This window comes from Lepidochelys olivacea (genome assembly GCF_965140295.1).
Source record: "Lepidochelys olivacea isolate rLepOli2 genome assembly, chromosome: 9".
Classification (NCBI taxonomy): Eukaryota; Metazoa; Chordata; order Testudines; family Cheloniidae; genus Lepidochelys; species Lepidochelys olivacea.
The window spans coordinates 36308409-36329978 of record NC_140419.1 but is presented as its reverse complement, the minus strand read 5'-3'; the positions used below and the strand labels follow the sequence as shown (position 1 = coordinate 36329978).

Here is a 21570-nt window from a genome sequence, read left to right as displayed (position 1 = left end):
TAAAACACTAAATGCAAGGTTGGCATCATCACGACAGGCAGTACAATAAGAAAACCAAGAAAAGTAGGGTAGCTTCAGAAGAAAAATAAAATGGATCCAAAAATATGGGAAAGGAGGAGAAACACAGGATCGCTTGTTTCACTGTATATCACATAAACGGGCTAATGATGATATTCTCGATGCAAGATACGTTTCAGCAGAAAGCACAATGGGGTGAAATAACACGCACAGAGATTTTTGTGTATCAGCACTTCTTTAGTACCTGCTATAGAGTTCAGGACATCTTTGGAAAAAGATGTATCCACAGAGTTTGCATGTTTCATTGCTGTTTGACTCTGAAATCCTCCCGCAGTGCTCAAGTCATCCCTAGATCCCTGCATTTCAAAAGTGGGCAGAAACAAGAACTCAGCTATATAATATCACTTTTTACAAACTCAAACTCAGACTGTTCATTAATTTTATAATTACAGTACATCTGATCAGATCGCTTAGACACTGAGCTTAAAAACCTACTTTCAGCTGATTAGACAAGGCAGTCAGAAGAGATCAAGGCTTACCATAATACATTGAGTAATGATGTGCAATATGAAACCTGCTCATAAGCAGAGTTGCATATGACAGATCAAGTCTAAGAGTGTGTTTGCTTCTTAAACCACTTGCCTAAGTGTCAGAAAAAGGGGCATTTTAATACTTCTAGCAATTATCAAGTGAAACAGGTTCGTTTGCTGGAAGCTGAGGAGGGCCATAGCTTCTGCAGATACTTGCTTCTATTTTTTGGAGATTGAATATGGCCATATAAAGAACACATCTAATCTCCTTACAGGCAGAGGCAGACCACAAGTGCATTCTTCTAAACAATACTCCTACCAGGTGATTTACAGAGTAGTGCTAAGCTAGATTCTGATCTGTGCTACAGATCAGGTGTAAATTCCAAGAAAGTAACTCCAGATTTCTTCCTGAGCAACTGAGATCAGTATCTGGTCCATTGTGATTAACCTGAGATGAGGCAACCCCATTTCTCAGCCACTGATATTTGGTCAGTGAATGCTGAATAGAGATCAACCAAGATTAAAAAAAGCAGCTCTCAGACTTCTCTCTCAGTGCTTCATATCACATCTTTTTAGTATGTTTCCCACAGAACAGATCTTGAACTGCTAATGGACAGCCAAGACCCTGATCCTGCTCACATTCATGCATGTGTTTAAACTTATGCATGTCAGTGTTCCCACTGGCATCAAAGGAATACTCCTCTGCATAATGTTAAGCACATGCACAGGTGTTTGTAGGCTCAGGACTCATGGCTGTACTGAAGTGGTACAGACTTCCTGCCAGGTCTTCTGCTTCTCAGGAGCCAGAGCAGCATCACCACTAGAGGCATGCAAAACCAACACTGCTTTTTATGAACCTGAACTCATGGGTGTTGTTTGGAAAGCTGCCACTAAGGCCAACTCAGCATGAAACACCCTGCAAATCTCTCTCCCTTCCCCACCCTCATCTCACTCTTCATTCCCATAGTTCTCGAGATGTATCCGCTCCCTTCTTGATTGTGTTTCTGGAACTCTAGTCTGAAAATCTTCAGTACCATTGATAACTGTGGGTGGCCTCTCCTTTTGTTAATGCTAGAGGAAGTAAGGGATATCAACAACTACAATGATTCATATTAAAGTTCTGAAAAATTGCATTAAGTTACCTGATTGGATGTATTTATATTGAAAAGAAAAATATCCTTCATGTAAATCCTTGGGAGATTGTCCAAAAGCATGCCATAGAGAGGCATGTACAGATTTGCTATTTGTGCCTGTTTATCCTAAGAAAGAGAAAAAAATACAAAGAAACAAATCATTGTAAACTGGGGAGCGAGTAGTCTTCAAATGTATTTCACTGCATGAAAATATCAGTGGAAAGAATAAATACTACACTTACCTTATCTGCATATCGATCATCAAATGAATGTTTTGCCATTAGGTTTTTAAGCACAGCCAAGGCTAAGTGCCTAATATCCTGGTCCTCTTGCAGTGCATAGCCAACCTCCCGAAGCAGCAACCCAATTAAGAAATGTTTATGGCAAAATTCATTGGTCAGGGTGTATTCTGGAATATCTGGATCAGAACAGACAAGGATCTCATTTTATTTTTAAATGAACTATGTTAACATACATTCCAGAAATAAAGATTCTGACAAAAATTCTCCAGGCAGGCTTATTAAATTGTTTCACATCGGAGTGACCCATCTAACCACACACCTGCGATATACAGGATTTCATAGAAGGCCAAATCCAGTTTAGCTCATGTGTGAGTTTCAAAACAAATTAACAAACATCAATAACAAATATTTCTTAAGATCATGCAAGTTTGTATAATTTATAAATGAATGATGATTTACACATATTGTTCTTCCCATCTGAGGTTCAATCAAACATGGAATAAGCCTTCAAACACATAGCATCAAGTATTATCCCCATTTTATAGCTGAAGAAACTGAAACACAGAGATGGAAACATCCTATTGTGAGATTATTTAAATGACTCTCCCAAGGTAACACCACAGTTCAGTGATAGAGCTGGGAATAAAACTCCTCATGCCTAATTTTATCTATTCACTGCTAACACTCCACGTGTAGCACTGTAAGAAATTAGGCTCTTACCTGATGCGTGATATTCCTGTGTTGATTCTGAAGATGTCACAGAGTCTTGATTTATCATGAATAAAAAAGAAAAGAAAAAGCAGGAATTATGCATTTTTACTAAATCAAATTTATGACATTATGATGATGTGTGAAAAATATATTTGATTTTCTTTCTCTCTTCTGATGCTTAATCCAAAGCCCATCAGATTCAACAGAAAGGTTACTATTGTGCTTTAGAGTAAGATCTTGGATAATTGTCTATTTCGTTTATAATGGATGCATGATAAACATAGGGTTTTTTTTAAATTCAGTTTGGCATAGTAGAATAGGACTATGAGATACATTTCAGTTTTTTTTTTAACAGAGTCCTCTCTATACGCAGGCGAGATTTTCACACTTCACATTTGCCAAGTTACCCCAGCCAACAGCTTTGGATAGCAAATTCTTGCAGAATAATGTAGAAACCAGAAATCATGGTGTTTGAGCCACAAGATATACATTGGCAAAAGTGACTTTGGCTGGGGGCAATTCAACAAAATGTGACTGAAATATCACTCCTCTCCTAGTAAAATATTAATGCAGTAATAATGAATAATTAATACTTTACCCTCCTGTAAAGCCTGCTATGTTAAAGTCTCCCAACAGTTTACCAACAGAAATGCATTTAGCTTCACCACAGCTCTGTGAGGGAAGTACTACATTATCCTTTTGCTGATGAAGAAATTAACACAGAGACAGGAAAATACTCATGGAGGTACCAAGTAGCTCCTGCCTTCCGTGGGAGTTACACTCATGCTCAGCACCCTGCAGGATCAAACCCTAAGTGACTTGCCCCAGGTCAAACAGGATGACTGGGAATAGAGCCTCGGGTGAAATCCAGGTTTCACTAAAGTCAACAGCAAAACTGCTCAATCATGCCCTTTAACCACAAAACCAAGACTAAAGAATTTGTTCCAGATGTAAAGGGGGGCGGGAAGATGCTCCTCTCTTACTCTGTTTTGCAGAAATGGTTAAGGATGCATAAAAGACATGGAGATTAGACAGTGCATCATAAGGCCTCTTCTGCCTTAAAAGGCACTTTATTTGTGGCCTGAAGGTGACTCACAGTTGTCAGTATACATGTCTATAAGAGAGTTCAGTAAGGGGGGGGGAGGGAAGGAGTAGTACTGGCCACAACTAGGAGGCCACACTTGGAACACCATACACAGAGTTTAGCTTTGGAGAGCAAGTATCCTCAGCCTATTGGCAGTGAAACCTACATTTCAGAACTACAGGTTGTTGGGGATCTACTCCTCCCCAAGGATAATCAGCTCATAATATTAGGGACACAATGGCTTGAATGTACATTCACCAGATGAACAGGAGCAGAAGAGCCTCCCATCTCCCCGAGTTACTGCTTACTCCTATCACTAACCCCCAGCTGAAGAGGATAAAGCTTCCATCCTCCTTCACAGCTTTAACTTCCTTCTTTTCTGTTGCACCTGCTCTCAAACCTCCTCCCAGTTTCAGATGTCTCGTCTTGCGGTTCCCATCTCTCAACAGATTTTCAGTTTTAGTACTTCTCTCTCTGCAAGCACCCTAGGTCACTAAACCAAAATTTCCATTAAATGACCCACTTTATAACTGGATTTGCATGCATATTTGGGATGAACAGAAACAAAGAAAGACCTGGAGAAGAGCTCTGTGTAGCCTGAAAGCTTGTCTCTCTCACCAACGGCAGTTGGTCCTATAAAAGATATCACCTCACCCACCTTGTCTCAGAAATAAACAGACGTTCACACTGGGAGATCTATATTACCCCTTGTTAACATCACAACTATATCCTATTCTCTACTTTCATATCTAATGTCTAGATGTTATTCTTGGAGAGTCTATAATACTACCCATACTAATTGGCCTGAAAAATATATGACAATTAATACACTTCACAAGCCAATATGTAAGGTGAGTTATTACCTGGAATGTTTGCAGATCGTATGGGCAGGCACAGAGGAATAAAGTGTTCATGGTGACAAACTTCTTGAAGAAAGTCAAATTTGTACTGATGTAAAATCTGAAACACCACAATATTAAATAATTGGTATGGACTTTAATGACAACAGGAAACAAGGTTAAAAATTACATTAATATTTCTCTCTACCTCAAAATCATTCACATCAGCCACTGAAAACTAATGGTCTGTTATGTAACGCTATAGTACAGAATAAGATAAAAAACTTGGTTCCCCCTCCCCCAAATGTTATTAAAGGCATTTGTCAGAACCATGCTTGCTTTATTTTTATGGATTCCTGAAATTTAATTTCACACAGATTCTGTATGACTTTAACTAAATGACACATTTAAAGCAGCTGTCACTTTAAGACCCCACACTGGCTCCCTTGGATGGCATATGCTGTTACTTAAACTCTTAGTAGGTATGATGTATCACCTCCATTTCACATAATTCAGGGCTGTAGCAATCATTTCAATAGTCTGTATCATTCACTGGCCCAGCACCCTGTGCTCACTAAAAAACAACAACATTACAATGATTTTGTGTGTTTCCTTTCCTCCTCACTCTTTTTATGAACTGAGTACCATGCTTCGGTAGTATCAGTCCTGACACAAAGGTCAGCTGAAGTCAGTGGTAAGTCTTTTCATTGATTTCATTGGGCTTTGGATCTGGCCCATACTGCTTTTGATAATACACATCATCAACTCTAGTCATTACTTCCAGTTGGTAATGGGAGGGCTGCTCATTAAAGTGTTTTAATGAGCATTGAAAGTATAACAAAGTTTATACAAAGGGAACTATACAAACTATAACAAAGAGAAAAACTAATTCCCATGTTGCTGTGTGTGTGCGTGTATCAGAGCATTTTAATAAGAATGAATACTGTTTAGCAACAATATTTTGCCTTTCTATAGCACTTTCCTATCCAAAAGCTCCAATTGCTTTGGAACTGTTAAAGAATTAAGCTTTGCAACTCCCATGTGAAATAACTATTCCCATTTTACAGATGGGAAATTGTCTTGCCTGAGGTCCTACAAGGAGTATGTAGATTCATTTCCTCTTCCCAGAACAGTGTTCTAACTCATAAGAAACTGCTTCCCAGGATGCAGTAGGACCAATTCATCAAAGCAACAATAAGCGGATACCACATCAAACGTCCCAGTATCTGCATGTATCTGAAAAGGCCCAAATCTTGCCCCTTTTTAAAGGGTGGAAAGGATCCATGTCACAAGTGCAGTCTTTTAATTTCTGCTGGGCAGTAGAGCTAGGATGCCACAAGCACAGAAAAGGGTCTAGACCAAAAAACCTGGAAACCTTTTGTGGCTTATCTGAACTTTTCAGGACCTGTTGAGTCGAGCTGGTAAGGAACCTTCCATTGGAATGATCGTATCTCCATGATGCACCATGGTCATGGTCAATCAGCCACAGAACTGGGCTGATAAAAGAGAATGGGGGCATGAGACACCTGAACTAAAACTCCAGTGATGCACCACGGCAGCTCAGAGGAACACAAATAAACGTTAAAATGCAGCATTACAATATTTCTGAATCCAATTTTTTTAATATTTTGGCCCCTATTCAGGATAAAACAAACGTCAAAATATTGAAATTTTCAATGGATCAGTTCAAAGGGAACTGTTTAGATGAAACCGTTGAGTTTCATCTAAACCTAGAACAAATTTACTTGGTACAATGTTATGTACTGACACAACCACATGTATTATTTCTTCAAATGGCTACATGTACAGTTCAACTTTCTAGAAGACTGGGATCAGCAAATTTTTCTGTAAGTAAACAAGCAGTTAAAAACCAAAGTACACAAGCCAATGAAAGCTTAACATTGCTTCAAAACTGAATGACTGGCTCTTGTTTTGCTCTTTAGTTACAAAGCAAGACAAGCCAAGACACTGAGGATATTTTGGTATTTCCTCAAAGTCATAAGAATCTTTATAACTCATTTTATGTATATTCTTTTTCATCGGCGTCAAGTCTGTTACATTGGCACATCTGTCTTGGCTCCTCATTGACTCTACTTTCTACTGGCAGACTATTTGGAAAGGACGCTATGCTGTAGATATCATACATACATTTATCTTTGAGGATGTGCTAATTTCTGCTATACAGACTGACCAATCTCTGATAATGAACTGCTCAGGTAGCCATTAACTGGAGGTTTTAATTGAACATCTGTTTTTGTTGCTGAAGGCAGTTAGGACTGAAAAATGTGGAAACAATTTGCAGCTTTTATAGAATTCTTTGCAGATTTATGATCTTCATGTATAACACAATAACTAAGGGCCTGATTCTGCAGCTGTTCCTCTGATTATGTGAGAGATCTGAGTACAGCTTGATGTACAGTTAAAAAAATTGTGAATAATTTCACAATCAAAGGCACCAAGTTTGGTTCTTTATAATTCATAGGGTCATCTTATTCATTTAGATCACTACTGAAGTTGCAGTGGGGGAGGTTTAGATTGGATATTAGGAAAAACTTTTTCACTAAGAGGGTGGTGAAACACTGGAATGCGTTACCTAGGGAGGTGGTAGAATCTCCTTCCTTAGAGGTTTTTAAGGTCAGGCTTGACAAAGCCCTGGCTGGGATGATTTAACTGGGAATTGGTCCTGCTTTGAGCAGGGGGTTGGACTAGATGACCTTCTGGGGTCCCTTCCAACCCTGATATTCTATGATTCTATGAAAATTTGTGAAAAAATTCATGAATCATAAAAATTTCACAAACTTTTGCCAGATACCAAGAGTGCTCTGTTTATTATTTGCTACTATCCTGCATATGTTTCTCTGATCCAAACATGGAGCAGAAACAAAACCATCTCACTTATGCTTCTACTCATACCACATAAATAGTCAAGAGTTGACCAGACCAGTTTGTGATTGAATCACCCATATTTTGAAAATTATTGGTAAAGCTATTTCAGTGAGTGTTTACAAATACATTAGAGGAAAATGAGCATGAAGTTCACAAATGATTCATTAACCTAAAATAGGGCTAGTGTCCTGATCTTGGAAGGAGCTACACATGGGTTGACCTCTGTGCATCTACATATCCCCACTGAAGTTCAATTGAGTTCTGCACAGACATAGGAGTCCAGCTATGTGAAGCTCCTTGCAGGATCAGGACCTAAATTTGTAACACAATCTTTATAGTAAATAATTTGATCAACTCTACTTCTGAGCATGGAGTAACTACAGAATGGATCCTAAATTGTTTCATCCTGAAAATACTCTGCTATCAAGTCCACTTTAAGAAAATATAACTCATACCTTGTGGTCTCCTGGGCCGAACATGCTTACATAGTTGTTGACCATCTTAAATACAAATCCACGATCCATAAATGTAAAACAGCGCTAAGGAAACAAATAGAATGTTTATATTTGTATATCTACTACCAATAACACAGGGCTAGATTTACCAGCACAATCTGCCTGCGTTATGCCTCTCCAATGATGTGTGGCATCTGTAAGTCTGGGTTAAATGACCAGTGACACCTGCTTTATAGTTGCCTTGTGTCACCAAAGTAGTGCAAAGCATCCAGAGCATAGAGTGAATCAGGCTTGTCGGACTGTTTAAGAAAATAGTAGTGATAAATAAGTTAAATATTTCGTTTTTAATGGGACTACAGGCTGAAATTACTACCATAGTGTACACATAATTAGGAGTGAGTTTATCTGAGGAAATGGCACTTCAAATACTGTAGCACTCAATAAGGGGAGGTAGCATGTGATGCAAGTTGACCTACTTTCAGAGTAGCAGCTGAGTTAGTCTGTATCCGCAAAAAGAAAAGAAGTACTTGTGGCACCTTAGAGACTAACAAATTTATTTGAGCATAAGCTTTCGTGAGCTACAGCTCACTTCATCGGATGCATACAGTGGAAAATACAGTGGGGAGATTTTATATACACAGAGAACATGAAACAATGGGTGTTACCATACAGACTGTAACAAGAGTGATCAGGAAAGGTGAGCTATTACCAGCAGGAGAGGTGGGGGCTGAGGGGGGGGGACCTTTTGTAGTGTTAATCAAGGTGGGCCATTTCCAGCAGTTGACAAGAACAGTGCGGGGGTGGGGGGGAAATAAACAAGGGGAAATAGTTTTACTTTGTGTAATGACACATCCACTCCCTGTCTTTATTCTATCTATTCTTTTATTTCTATCAAGCGTTCTTACAACTACAATACCCACCTGCTGAAGAGTACCCAGAAGTTACCTACTACAGGACAGGCCCAACAAAGAAAATAACAGAACGCCACTAGCCATCACCTTCAGCCCCCAACTAAAACCTCTCCAGCGCATCATCAAGGATCTACAACCTACCCTGAAGGACAACCCATCACTCTCACAGATCTTGGGAGTCAGGCCAGTTCTTGTTTACAGACAGCCCCCCAACCTGAAGCAAGTACTCACCAGCAACCACACACCACACAACAAAAACACTAACCCAGGAACCTATCCTTGCAACAAAGCCCGTTGCCAACTCTGTCCACATATCTATTCAAGGGACACCATCATAGGGCCTAATCACATCAGCCACACTATCAGAGGCTCATTCACCTGAGCATCTACCAATGTGATATATGCCATCATGTGCCAGCAATGCCCCTCTGCTATGTACATTGGCCAAACCGAACAGTCTCTACGTAAAAGAATAAATGGACACAAATCAGACGTCAGGAATTATAACATTCAAAAACCAGTCGGAGAACACTTCAATCTCTTTGGTCACTCAATTACAGACCTAAAAATGGCTATTCTTCAATAAAAAAACTTCAAAAACAGACTCCAATGAGAAACTACTGAATTGGAATTAATTTGCAAACTGGATACAATTAACTTAGGCTTGAATAAAGACTGGGAGTGGATGTATCATTACACAAAGTAAAAAAAATTCCCCTTGTTTATTCCCCCCCGCCCCCACTGTTCTTGTCAACTGCTGGAAATGGCCCACCTTGATTATCACTACAAAAGGTCCCCTCCCCCCCTTAGCCCCCGGCTTTCCTGCTGGTAATAGCTCACCTTTCCTGATCACTCTTGTTACAGTCTGTATGGTAACACCCATTGTTTCATGTTCTCTGTGTATATAAAATCTCCCCACTGTATTTTCCACTGTATGCATCTGATAAAGTGAGCTGTAGCTCACGAAAGCTTATGTGCAAATAAATTTGTTAGTCTCTAAGGTGCGACAAGTACTCCTTTTCTTTAAGCTGACCTAAATATTTGCTTCAAAGCAATGATTCTTGAATCCAGCCAAACAACTCACTGACTATGAACTAGGCAGGGGTGAAAGTTAAGTTAGAGGGCTTACCGCTACGCCAGAGTCCTGAGCAGGGAGTATGGCCTCAACTGGAAGAGGCGTGGCCTTAACCAGAAGAGGCAGGGCCTTAAATACCCAGGCCCTTTAAATCTTGATTTAAAGGGCCAGGGCTTCAGCTGTGGTAGTGGCAGCTGGGAGCCCAGGGCCCTTTAAATCACCCCCGAGCTACCAGCTGCAGAGGTGGCTGGGAACCACGGGGCTCAGGGGCGATTTAAAGGGCCCAGGGCTCCAGCCGCCGCTACCGCAGCGGAGCCCCGGGCCCTTTAAATCACCGAGGAGCCCTGGGGGCTCCCGGCTGCCACTGCTACCCCAGGGCTCTGGGCTCTGCTGTGGTAGCGGCTGCCGGAGCCCCGGCGCCCTTTAAATACCCACCTGAGCCCTGCTGCCCGAGCCCTGGGGTGGGGGGGGGGCTCTGGCGGGGATTTAAAGGGCCCTGGGGCTCCAGCTGCTGCTACCGCCCCGGCCCTTTAAATCCACTCCGAAGCCCTGCCGCCCCTACCCCAGGGCTTTGGCAGAGGGCTCAGGTGGCGATTTAAAAGGCTCCAGGGCAGTAGCCGCAGCTGGTGCTCTGGGGCCCTTTAAATCCCTGCCAGGGCCCCACTGCTGCTACCCCAGGGCTCGGGCAGCAGGGCTCAGGCGGGGATTTAAAGGCCCGGGACGGTAGCAGCGGCTGGAGCTCCGGGGCCCTTTAAATCCCCACTGCAGCCCCACCGCTGCTACCCCAGGGCTTTAAATTGCCGTCTGTGAAAGTCGATCCCGGTAAGGCACACAGGCTCTTACCGGTACTTTCACCTCTGGAACTAGGTTGTCTCTCTGGGAGCAAATACTCATGTTATTACTCTACGTTATGATGAGAACAGCAGCTTGATGAGGCCAAATGGTTGGGAGCTTTAAAGTTTATTATAATGCTCAAGCCAACAAACAGTTACTGATATTCTTCCCCAGAGTGGGACAGTCTTGCAGGGTCAGCAAGGACTGTAATCCTGGGGACCAGGTCCATCACCCAGATCACAGTTGCTCTTGAACTGTACAAGAATAAAACCCCCCAGAATGTACAGTACATGGCATTCAAATCTGGCTGCTACAAAATCTGGTCTGGAGATGTCAAGCCATCTCTTTAGTCTACATAATTTGTTATGGCAGATCAGAAAAAAGCAAAGACCAGATGATTCCAATTGTAGCATAACACTGCTTAATCGCTTGTTCAAAAATAGAACATGTAAAAGTAACAGACAGAACTGCAATAGTAACACAAGTGTAATACTGACATGATACACTGGCAAGCAATGTCACCCTCTCAGTGATGTAATGCATTGGGTAAATAAAACTCATGCCAGCTAGGATAACACCAGATAAGGTTTCCACACAGCACCTGAAATGGAGACCATTTCAGAGGACTGCAGATCTATTATTTATTAATTAAAGTGTGCCGAGAGAGACTATATCCTCTGTATTGCTGCTTTTCTTGATAAACTTCACAGGAACAATTTATTTCCTGTCAATTTTTTCCAAGAGCTGTGTTTCAATCTGCCTCAGAGAGATTCACCCGTTAGTCTCAGTCTATGTTGTACAGGACACTCTATATGTCACTATGTCACAAGGTTTTTTTTGTTCCTGTCCCCAGCTGTCCAGTTATGTAATTGACCACACTGTGTCCTAAATGTTAATTTTTCCCCACCGCATAGTTAATCATGAGATCACAGCAGATATTGGAGAATGTCCAAATGATTGAGGGATACAGGAAAAAAAGGAATCTTATTGCTACTCCCATCCCATATGGGAGCAACAAGAGGAAAAAAAAGTAGGCATGAATTGGTCTATCAAGTGAAAGAAAGAATGCTGCAAAACCCATCCTTGGGCAATCAGAGAAAAACTAGCACAAAGGCAGATAAACTACTTCAGATTGCTTTACTTATCCAACACATACATTAGAGTAATTTTCAAAAGTGCTTAAATGAGTTAGGCATCTAACTCCCACTAAAAGTCAATGGGAACTGGGCACCTAACTTACTTAGGCACTTTTGTTAATCTCATGAGGGGGACAGATTTTTAAAGGTATTTACGTGCCTAAAGATGCAGACAGGTGTCAAGTAGGATTTTCAAAAGCAACTAGGCACAGAACTCCCACTGAATTCAGTGACTGACTTTCAATGAGATGTGAGTGCCTAAATCACTTCTGAAAATGGGACATAGGCACTGCTGACAATTTTATACTGTGCTCACAACAGCTACTATTTAGGTTCAACAGACAAAACTGATGAGTGATTGTGATGGCAAAAGTCATTGTTGAATTGTGAAAAAATTATCATTCATGACTGGAACACATACAACTTTTCCAGAGATACAATGTACATATAATTACATGCTTCAGCAGTTTACAGAATACTTGCAATATTTAAAAAGGTGTGTAGAAGCTGGCTACCTATGCTGTTATGATGGTCACATATTAGTCCACTACTTCAGTCCTGTAGTTGATCAAGAAATTATAATAGCTTGATTTTGTAACAATTGTTCCATTCGTCTATACACTTCTCCTCTACTTAAATGTTACATCCATGAGCTGTACTATTTGCCAGTGTGGACCCTTTGTGATGAAGAGAGACCAGATAGCTATAAGAGAGTGATCCTATTTGGTTCTGGGGGAAGTGCCACTGAGGAAGAGCCACTGAGCCCAGGACACAAATAAATATGGAGGACAACAAAGAAAAAAACAGGGACAGATGTGAAGGTCAAAGGGTCAAAACTAGGGAACCTGAAGGGGACACCGAGCAGAGAACACCTGACTGCTCCTCAATAAGGGAGTGGTGGAAGGTGGGTATATCAATCCTAGAATGGTCAAGGCCCTTTCTCTATGAAATGAAAAGAGGTTACCTCAGGTTAATTAGGGACACCTGAGTCCAATTAAGGGCTGCCAGGGATCTTTAAAAAACCCTCTTCTGCTAAAATAGTGGGAGGAGGGAAAACAAATAAGCTGAAGCAGGGTTAGGGGCAACAGGGAGAAAAGGATTCTCCTAGGTAGAGAGCTATATCCTCCTGTAGGGGAATTATTAAGTTTTCTTCTGTCTGGGGAAGGGCTGGTGAGCAGAAGCCAGTGTAACAAGTCAGTGCTCTGATGGGGGAAAAGAAATGTATGTGTTCCGGGGGGGGGGGGGGGGTTGCTTAAGAGAATGACTTGGGCCTACCCTGAAGCCCACTTTGTAAATACTGTAAATAAACCACACTTAAGAATTAAAAACCTCCAGAGTAGGATTTATTTACTCCTGGGGAGAAACGTGGAGGCTGACATGATGAAAGAGGAGCCTTGCCACATCTTTTATCAGGACAAATATGTACAGGTGAGGCTTTTCTAGTAGATTTATATGCAGCCATTGGACTTCCACAGACGCAGTGGCACACCTAAGAGCACAGAAACAATCGTACTATAAATCAGTGCTGATTCTCCATCTTCAGCCATGATTTGCTTGGATTGCTCTTTCTCCCTCAGACTGGAGGTTTAATATCCTTTACTCTGCATTAACTATGACTGAATAACTGCATGCGCTGTAATGACTGAACCTCTCACCTTAAGAAATTTGGCAATGCTGTGGTTTGCATTTTTTGTTTCTTCAGGAGCATCTTTGTGTTTCCAAACAACATGGTCGGACAAGATCATTATCAGTGTGTCTAGTTCAGTCTGGAATGATTCTGGAAGTCTCTGAGTTCGAGGAATCTAAGAAAAACTCAGATTATTACTTCAGAGTAAACAGAGTTAGAATACATTTACTTTACATGGTTAAATGTATTTGGGTAGAAATTAATCTTAAAATTTAGTTTATTACATAATAATGTATATTCTTACCTGTGTTCTGTTTGAATCAACCAAGTGCTGTGCCACTGATTTTAAGATAATTGCAAAGAAAAACCAGGAATGCTGTAAAAATATTATGGAGAAAGTCACCTGATAATATTAGTGTTGAAAAACAGATTATTTTGTCAGACAAGATGGGTGAGGTAATAACTCTTATTAGACCAATAGAGGCCTTGTCTCTCTAATATCCTGGGGCCAACATAGCTATGATGACACTGCATAGATTATTTTGTGATATTTTTTACATCTAAGAATTCCTTTTTTAGAGGAATGGTCTGGAGTTCTCAGTAGTGTATATTGATAGAATCTACACCACAGAAAAATTAGAAAGCTTTACATTTCACTATGACGATATTTAAGTCACTTGAGTTGAAGCCACACAGCACCTTGCTGGGTCTGGCATTTGGCAATTGTGATTGTGCCTTTATTAAGAAGTAAGGAGTGAACAAATGATCATTTCCATTCATATTTACACCTCTGTCTTAATTCGTGCTTTGTTTGCAAGTAGATATGGCAGAAATACACGACACATAATAATTACAGTAGGATAACTGGAACCCTTCATAGCAGTCTCAGTAGAGAGGTCAACGACTGAAAGGGCACAGAGAATATGTCCTAGCAGTCGTTTGCACAGGCTGGTGGGCGAGTGATGGGAAGCTTATCTCATGATATGATGGTACTACAAATGAACAGAGGACTTCAATCTCTAGTACCTTTTAGTAAAAATAAATTGACCTATTAAAACATTTACAGTAGAGTGTACACATATAACTATAATGACTTTGATGTTATATAACAGCCATTTAATTTCTTGCATGTACAGTACACTATGGGCCAGATTGTCTCCCCCTTCTCCAGTTCATTTCTGCCAGTATGGTGGTATACAAGACAACAGAGAATCCCCTTGGTATCAGGACAACAGAGAATCCCCTTGGTGTGGGGACGTCCTCAGCTGGGGTAAAGCAGGCATAGCTAGCTCTTACATGAGTTCCCTGCCAGCCTCGGTACGGAGGATATGCCAGATGTATGTGGCCAGGGTGCTATCCCTCTTATTGGCTATTTAAAAAAAACCCCAAAAACATTGGCAGCTCTTCATGCTTATCAGAATAATTATCTTTTACATTTTGCTAATTACAAATCAATAGTAACTGTATTAAAATCATGTTATTTGAATATATATCCTATTTATAAATATGTATCTGAACTGTGATTCCTGGAACCATTTGTGAAGTTAAAAAAAATCATCCTTAATGTTCTGACTCACTGTATTGTGTAAGAATTATATTTCTCACAGTGGTTGAGCAATAACAGAAAGGAAATCCAGCAGGAGGAATTATACAATGTAAAATCACCATGTACCATGCAATGACTTATGTTGAGAATTCACAAAATTACAGCAAGAAAGCCTCATAAAGCTGTTGGATTATTATGGGCTTTGATATGTGCAAAGCACACAGAGGAATGTGAAAGAGAGAGGAGGAAGATGAAGCAGAAATTGTGGTAATATTGAAAACATACTAATTTTTAAAACTGTATCATTCACCTTTAAAACATGTTTCACTGTTACTTGATCATTTGATTTCAAAAGACCAGTCACATTCTTGGCAAGCTCCTCATGAACAGTCCTTTCTTCGGATGACTTGGTCTTGAACACATACTGAAGAGAGATCAATAATAGTACTGTAACAAACTGCTATAAATCCCAGCAACAGTTAGTGGTGCATAAGGAACGCATCTTCTAAGAATAGCTGTAGTGCTGATCTTTGCCTACCAAAGTAGCTTGACTGAAAAAAATTAATTGGCATAAAGCCTAATTCACTGAACAACAATGGTACAAAAACTCCTCCTCTTGAATCTGACTTTTAAGCAGTACTCCCCATTACTTTCAACTTGATTTGAATCAAAGGGAATTTCTGCTTAAAAATCACTGGCATGATAGAGATTATTTTTTTCATTAGGGCATCAGAATCTGATTGTTTTGAACTCCTTTCCAAGCCAGTTCACCAGAAAAGGAAGAACAATAAACCTGTAAGGGAAGAAAGGAGGGTTTTCACCCACCCGATCAGGATCACATTTTCCTTGTTCCTATCTTCCAATGGCAACAGCTTACTTGGTAGCAATTCTTCACCATGAAAGGGGTAGAGCGCCCACTAGAATGGTCAGAAGGGGAATAGCATCCCCTTCCAGGCTGAGTCCAAGAATTCCTCTGCCACTAGATTGCTCATTGACATAAATCATATATTTGCTACTAATTAGTTTCCCTCACCTATTTTTTTAACTATTTCTTTAGTGAAAGAATCCACTGGAGTCTCAGAAATAACAGCAGCTTAAAACAAATGATACTTTTAAGTAGCATTCCTATTAAATAGGGTGACCAGATGTCCTGTTTTTAAAGGGACAGTCCTGTGTTGGGGGATTTTTTCTTATATAGGCGCCTATTACCCCCTGTCCCATTTTTTCACAGCTGCTATCTGGTCACCCTACTATTAAATATTAAGTCTTCTTGCCACAACTGACAGCTCAACCCCTAATTATAGAGCTGGGTGAGAAGTGGTTTTCCCATCCTGCAAAATTTTTGAGATTTCAAAAAAATTTCCTGTTCTACACCGGGATAAAACTGAGACATTTTGAACTTTTTCTGCGAGAAAGAGAGTGAGCACACTCTGCCCTAAAACAGCCAATAGCCTAGTGTTAAGGCATGCATCCAACATGTGTGAGCCTTGTCTTTACAGCACGGCAACTTTCTCGCTCAGGGACATGAAAAATCACCCTCCTGAGCGCTGCAAGTTTTACCTGGAAAGCGCCAGCGTAGACAGTGCCCCAGTGCTGAGAGCTACTCCCTTCATGGGGGTGGTTTTTTTACAGCGCTGGGAGAGCTCTCTCCCAGTGCCGGTGCCGCAAGTAGACAGCCACATTAAAGAGCTGCCACGGCAGTGCTTTAACATTGCTAGTGAAGACATCCCCACAGACCCTGATTCAAGTTCCTACATCTTCCACATCCTAGGTGAGTGCCCTAACCACCAGGCTATTGGCTATTTTGGCTCTCTCTGACTAGAAATTCCATCCTGGACCCGAGAAATCTTTCTTGCTGAAGCTGTCATTGAAGCTGGTATGTTCCCAGAAAAAGTTTCAGTTTCAACATAAAACCGTTTCGGTGAAAATTTCCTGACCTGCTCTACTTAAGTGGCATGAATGTTCCCAATGGGTCTTGATGCATCCTGGTTTACTTACATAATGATCAGTCTAGAAACTGGTATTAGAACACCTCAGAATCTTTAATGCATTTATCCTCACAACACTTCTGTGATGTAGGGAAGTACTATTCCCCCCTTCTTATTTTTTAAACAGATGCAAAACTGAGGCAAGAAAGGGCTAAGGGTCAGATTTTCAAAGATATTTAGGTGCCTAAAGTTGCATATAGGTGCCTAATGGAATTTTCAAAAGTGCCTAAGCACATTACATGCCTGAAACCCGTTGAAATCAATGATTACGTGCTTTTGAAAATCCCACTGGGATCTGCAGCTTTAGGCTCCTAAATACCTTTGAAAACTTGGCCCTATGTGACATGCCCAGGGTCATACAGGAAGGTTGTGGCAGAGCAGGGACTTGAACCCTCTCTCCAAAGGTTAGAATAATGAGGAAGCACAACATATTTATGACTCAGTCACTGAGCTGAAGCATGCAATGAAAAGTGAAGAGTTATCATTTACATACTGCAGCTGTGCTCACGGCAGTGTGCAATACAGCAGCAGACATTTGCACTGGCTCACAAGCTCATTTTAAGCACTGCTGAAATATAAACCGGACGCACCCTTCTTTGGCTTTTCACTAGCACACGTGATCAATACAATATTTCAGTCCACTGTGTTTTTAGACAATTAAAATGCACTAAACTGAAAGTTACATAGGACCATATTCTGCTCTCATTTATCCCACTGCAAGTCCAAATATTTCCATTAGACTCAGAGAAACTGGATTTATACCAGTGTAACTGAGATCAGAATGTGGGTCAAGGAATGTTGAAAAATATCCCTTGTAAGGACATAAAGTATATAACGACAAAGTATGAAGGCATTTTGCATGTTGTCGAAGTTAGTTCAGTAGCATTTAGCTTCACTGGACTTGAAAGAGTCTTTGGTTTCTTTCCTAGTAGAACTTGTCTCATATTTTCATTATTCTGATCATGAAGATCTGAGAGTTTCAGTTAATAGTGTGTGTTTTATTTTGGTTTCACTGGCCCTGAAGGGCAGTTTTTTATCTTCTATGTTGCATACATTCCATTCGGTAGATTATAGTTATTATTAGACTTTGTGAAAGCCTCCCTTGTTTCAGGATAAATAAGAATGTCATTCACTAATTTATAAGTCGCTATATATGTCATTCAAGCTTATTTCCATAACTACTGGAATGGTGTGCCTTTCTCTTATTTTATATCTGACATTTCCTGTATCTGTTCGACCACCACTGAACATGAATAGACAAGAAGAAAACCCTCTATGCATAGAGGAGTAGAGGCAAAGCAACAATAATTTTTATTTTTCTCTCCTGACAGGGTTTAAATACTATAGATTCTCCTTTGTTCATTCTGAGATGAATGACTAAATGAAGTAGGTACAAAAATAAGGTGTATTAAATCATTACAGAGTGATTGATATCTCTGCAGGCGATTCAACTACACTGCCAAGTCCTTGATTAATCTAGTAATGTCTGGGTACAAATTTTCCAAAATCCAAGGAAGAGCATTTGCCTTTTCCTTGTTCCTTAGTCAATAACAATATGAATGGTTCCCCTATCTTTCTACTTACAACATACATTTCTGTACTAAGCTCCTCATCCGATGAAGTGAGCTGTAGCTCACAAAAGCTTACACTCAAATAAATTTGTTAGTCTCTGAGGTGCCACAAGTCCTCCTTTTCTTTTTGCGAATACAGACTAACACGGCTGAAACCTGTCATCTTAGATTGTTACTTCAGATAAACTATTTATTGCTTAGGTGTTTGTTGGTCTGTAGCATTATTTGTGCTAACTCAAGGGGTATTCGATGGATTTTGGGAACAAAGATATCATTTTTAAAGACATTGGGGTTTTGACTTTCTCAATGTCATCACAAGTTCACTGAGATCAAAATACTAGTGTAACTGAGTATAGACATATGCCACCTTCCCCCAAATGAGAATTAGGTGGAAGAAACTGAACAAGCAGTCCCCAATTACAAAAAATGTGCAAGGAACCATGTCAGAAAATAAAGTATTTCACATCCCAGAACCAGGTACAAATATACAGTTACTTGGAGGAACAAAAGATATCCTGAGAAAACAATAGAAGACTAAGAATATATAATAGAAGAAACATACAGCAATCTACAAGCACAAAGAAAAGCTTTCAAGAACACCTCCTTAGTAAAAATTATCACTAAGCTTCACTTGACCATTTGTAATGTGTTAAATGCTATTGGAGAAACACCTTCTACACATACAGTACACATGGCAGGTCAATATGAAGCAATAAAACCACTTAACGTGAATGCTGCAAAATACCTCCTTGAACTGTACATAAATCTATCAAACTTAGGTACTTATATGGCCCCCTATCATAGTATCTGAGCACCTCACAGTCTTTAATGTATCCATCCTCCAAACAACACTGTGAGGAAGGGCAGTGCTATTAACCCCATTTTTTGCAGATGGGAAACTGAGGCTCAGACAAGCTAAGTGATTTGCCCAAGGTTAAATACACAGTCTGTGGCAAAGCAGAGAATGAAATCTGGGTCTCCCAAGGCCTAGGCTAGCAACCTAATCACTGCACCATCTAAAAGGTCAGAAGGCAACTATCCAAATGCTGGAAAAACTACAAGAAAGTATCACAAAGAGAAAACAGAAATAATGTGCAACACACAGGAGATGATCAAAGGTCAATTGGATATTTCATACCTTTACATAAGAATGGACACAGTATTCTAGTTGCTCTTCATGGCACTTGGCAACAATGTCAGTAAGAACCCTAGAAAAGAAAGATATTGAGCTATCTTGCAACATGAGGCAGAAAAATATCCTTATATGCATTACATTGTATCACACTGTTATACATCAGATTCAAAATTACCCGTTATGTGTCTGATCCAGGCAAAATCCATGTGGACAATCTGCTGTGCCCATGTGGAACTCATTGACTTCATGAGCACGACATGTGGGCACAGCAGCCTTCTTGTATAGGTCACAATGGTGGATCAGGGCCTTACTCTAAAAAGTTACTATTATTCAATGAAATACACCCAGTTATAACAATTTTAACAGTTGTGATGTTGATCTTATTACATTATTGGGAGATGAAACTACACGTTACTGGAGAACATTTCAACACTTATATGGATCTGGGAATATTATGAAGAAGTTACAATGAAGACAATTAGAGAGAGTGTTAATGAAGTTGAGAATCAAAGTCTATGTAAGGCTGTTGTGTCAGAATTTCTATTCTAACCTTTCAGGGGTTAGAACTCTAGCAAAGACCTAGTGGACCACATTCCAAACTCAAAAGTTCTTGGTATATCTGTTAATCAGTATCACAATAATGGATTCTTATTCTGATAAACCAACCCAGGTACCACATGGGTTACCTGACTTAATAACTGCCGAGTTAGTTTTTTTAAGATGCTTTCTGTGCACTCCTGATACATAATCCAAAAAAGCTTCTATTTTATTAAATTTGTTTTGCAAACCATTTCTCATTTATTATTATTAATGTGATTAGGGCCTTTTGAAAAATAAATAAATAACCGAAATTATTCACCAAGGTTCCAGTCATTCTGTCCTTACTCCTCTACTATTCAGATATCAGTGGGAATTTTGGCAGAGTAAAGACAGAGTCATGACTGCATGACTGTGGCCCAAGGCAAGTCAGTAATCAAGACAAAGTATAAAGAAAGTGTTTTTTCACAACCATGAACAATTTTGAGTTCTTGTTCTGTAGCTTTTAACTTGTTCAACGCCAGCTACTTCAAGCTATTCAAAACAAAATACAAAGTGCATACATGTATAGTGGCAAAACAATTAAAGGCATGCACAGCGTTTTGTCAGTGCACAGCTGTGCATGTTGCTGTTGACATCAGCAATGTTGTCACAAAGCCTGTACACAGAGAAGGTAAACACTGAGAAGCCATTTTCTACCAGGTGGGTGGATAGCCAAGTATTTGAGCACAAAAAAAGGCTGCCCTTCCAGTTTCTAACCCAACTGTTTCACTACTGTGTTTTCCAGCCACCCCAACTAACACTAACTCTGGCTTGGGACAAAACCATTTATTCCCCAATTGGCATTAGTGTTAATTAATTGGGCAGTTAGGGGTCATAGGAAAAGGTTTGACATCCTTCTCTTGGAGACTGAGTACATGACCACTGGGATGAGCTCAGTCTCTGCCAGCCAAGGGAATGACACTGCTGAATTCATTCCAGACATAATTTCCTATTCATGAAAGTACTGCGCCTGAAAACCTTTGAAGTGTTGAGCCCCCTAAGCTGCCATTAAAGTCAACTTGAGGAATCAAGCATCAGGAGTCTGAAGTCTTACAATGAATCTCCCTTCAACAGTTAAAATACTGCAAACCAGCTTCAGTAAACATATAAAATACATTAACAACACTTGTAAACCCAACGGGACTGCTGAGGATTAAGTTGTGTTTGTCTTCTGGTTACTACCCAGGCCTTTAATGGCTGGGGAAAAGCCAACAAAGAAATCTCTATGCAGTACAACTTTTCTTTTTCAGCCCATCCATTGGAAATTACT

At 40.1% G+C, this 21570-nt stretch overlaps 1 protein-coding gene across 2 annotated transcripts in view; it reads right to left on the bottom strand.

The window, feature by feature from the left end:
- Positions 1-21570, bottom strand: part of DOCK10 (dedicator of cytokinesis 10) — a 191742-nt gene that overhangs the window by 45012 nt on the left and 125160 nt on the right. For both annotated transcript variants that reach the window (XM_084638464.1, XM_084638465.1), the window contains exons 25-34: positions 19725-19794; positions 15338-15451; positions 13786-13857; positions 13510-13656; positions 7899-7982; positions 4582-4678; positions 2644-2688; positions 1924-2099; positions 1691-1807; positions 263-374 (exon numbers count right to left, since the gene is read on the bottom strand). In XM_084638464.1, coding sequence (XP_084494590.1) covers positions 263-374; positions 1691-1807; positions 1924-2099; positions 2644-2688; positions 4582-4678; positions 7899-7982; positions 13510-13656; positions 13786-13857; positions 15338-15451; positions 19725-19794 — 1034 coding nt within the window. The remainder of the gene's footprint in view (positions 1-262; positions 375-1690; positions 1808-1923; positions 2100-2643; positions 2689-4581; positions 4679-7898; positions 7983-13509; positions 13657-13785; positions 13858-15337; positions 15452-19724; positions 19795-21570) is intronic.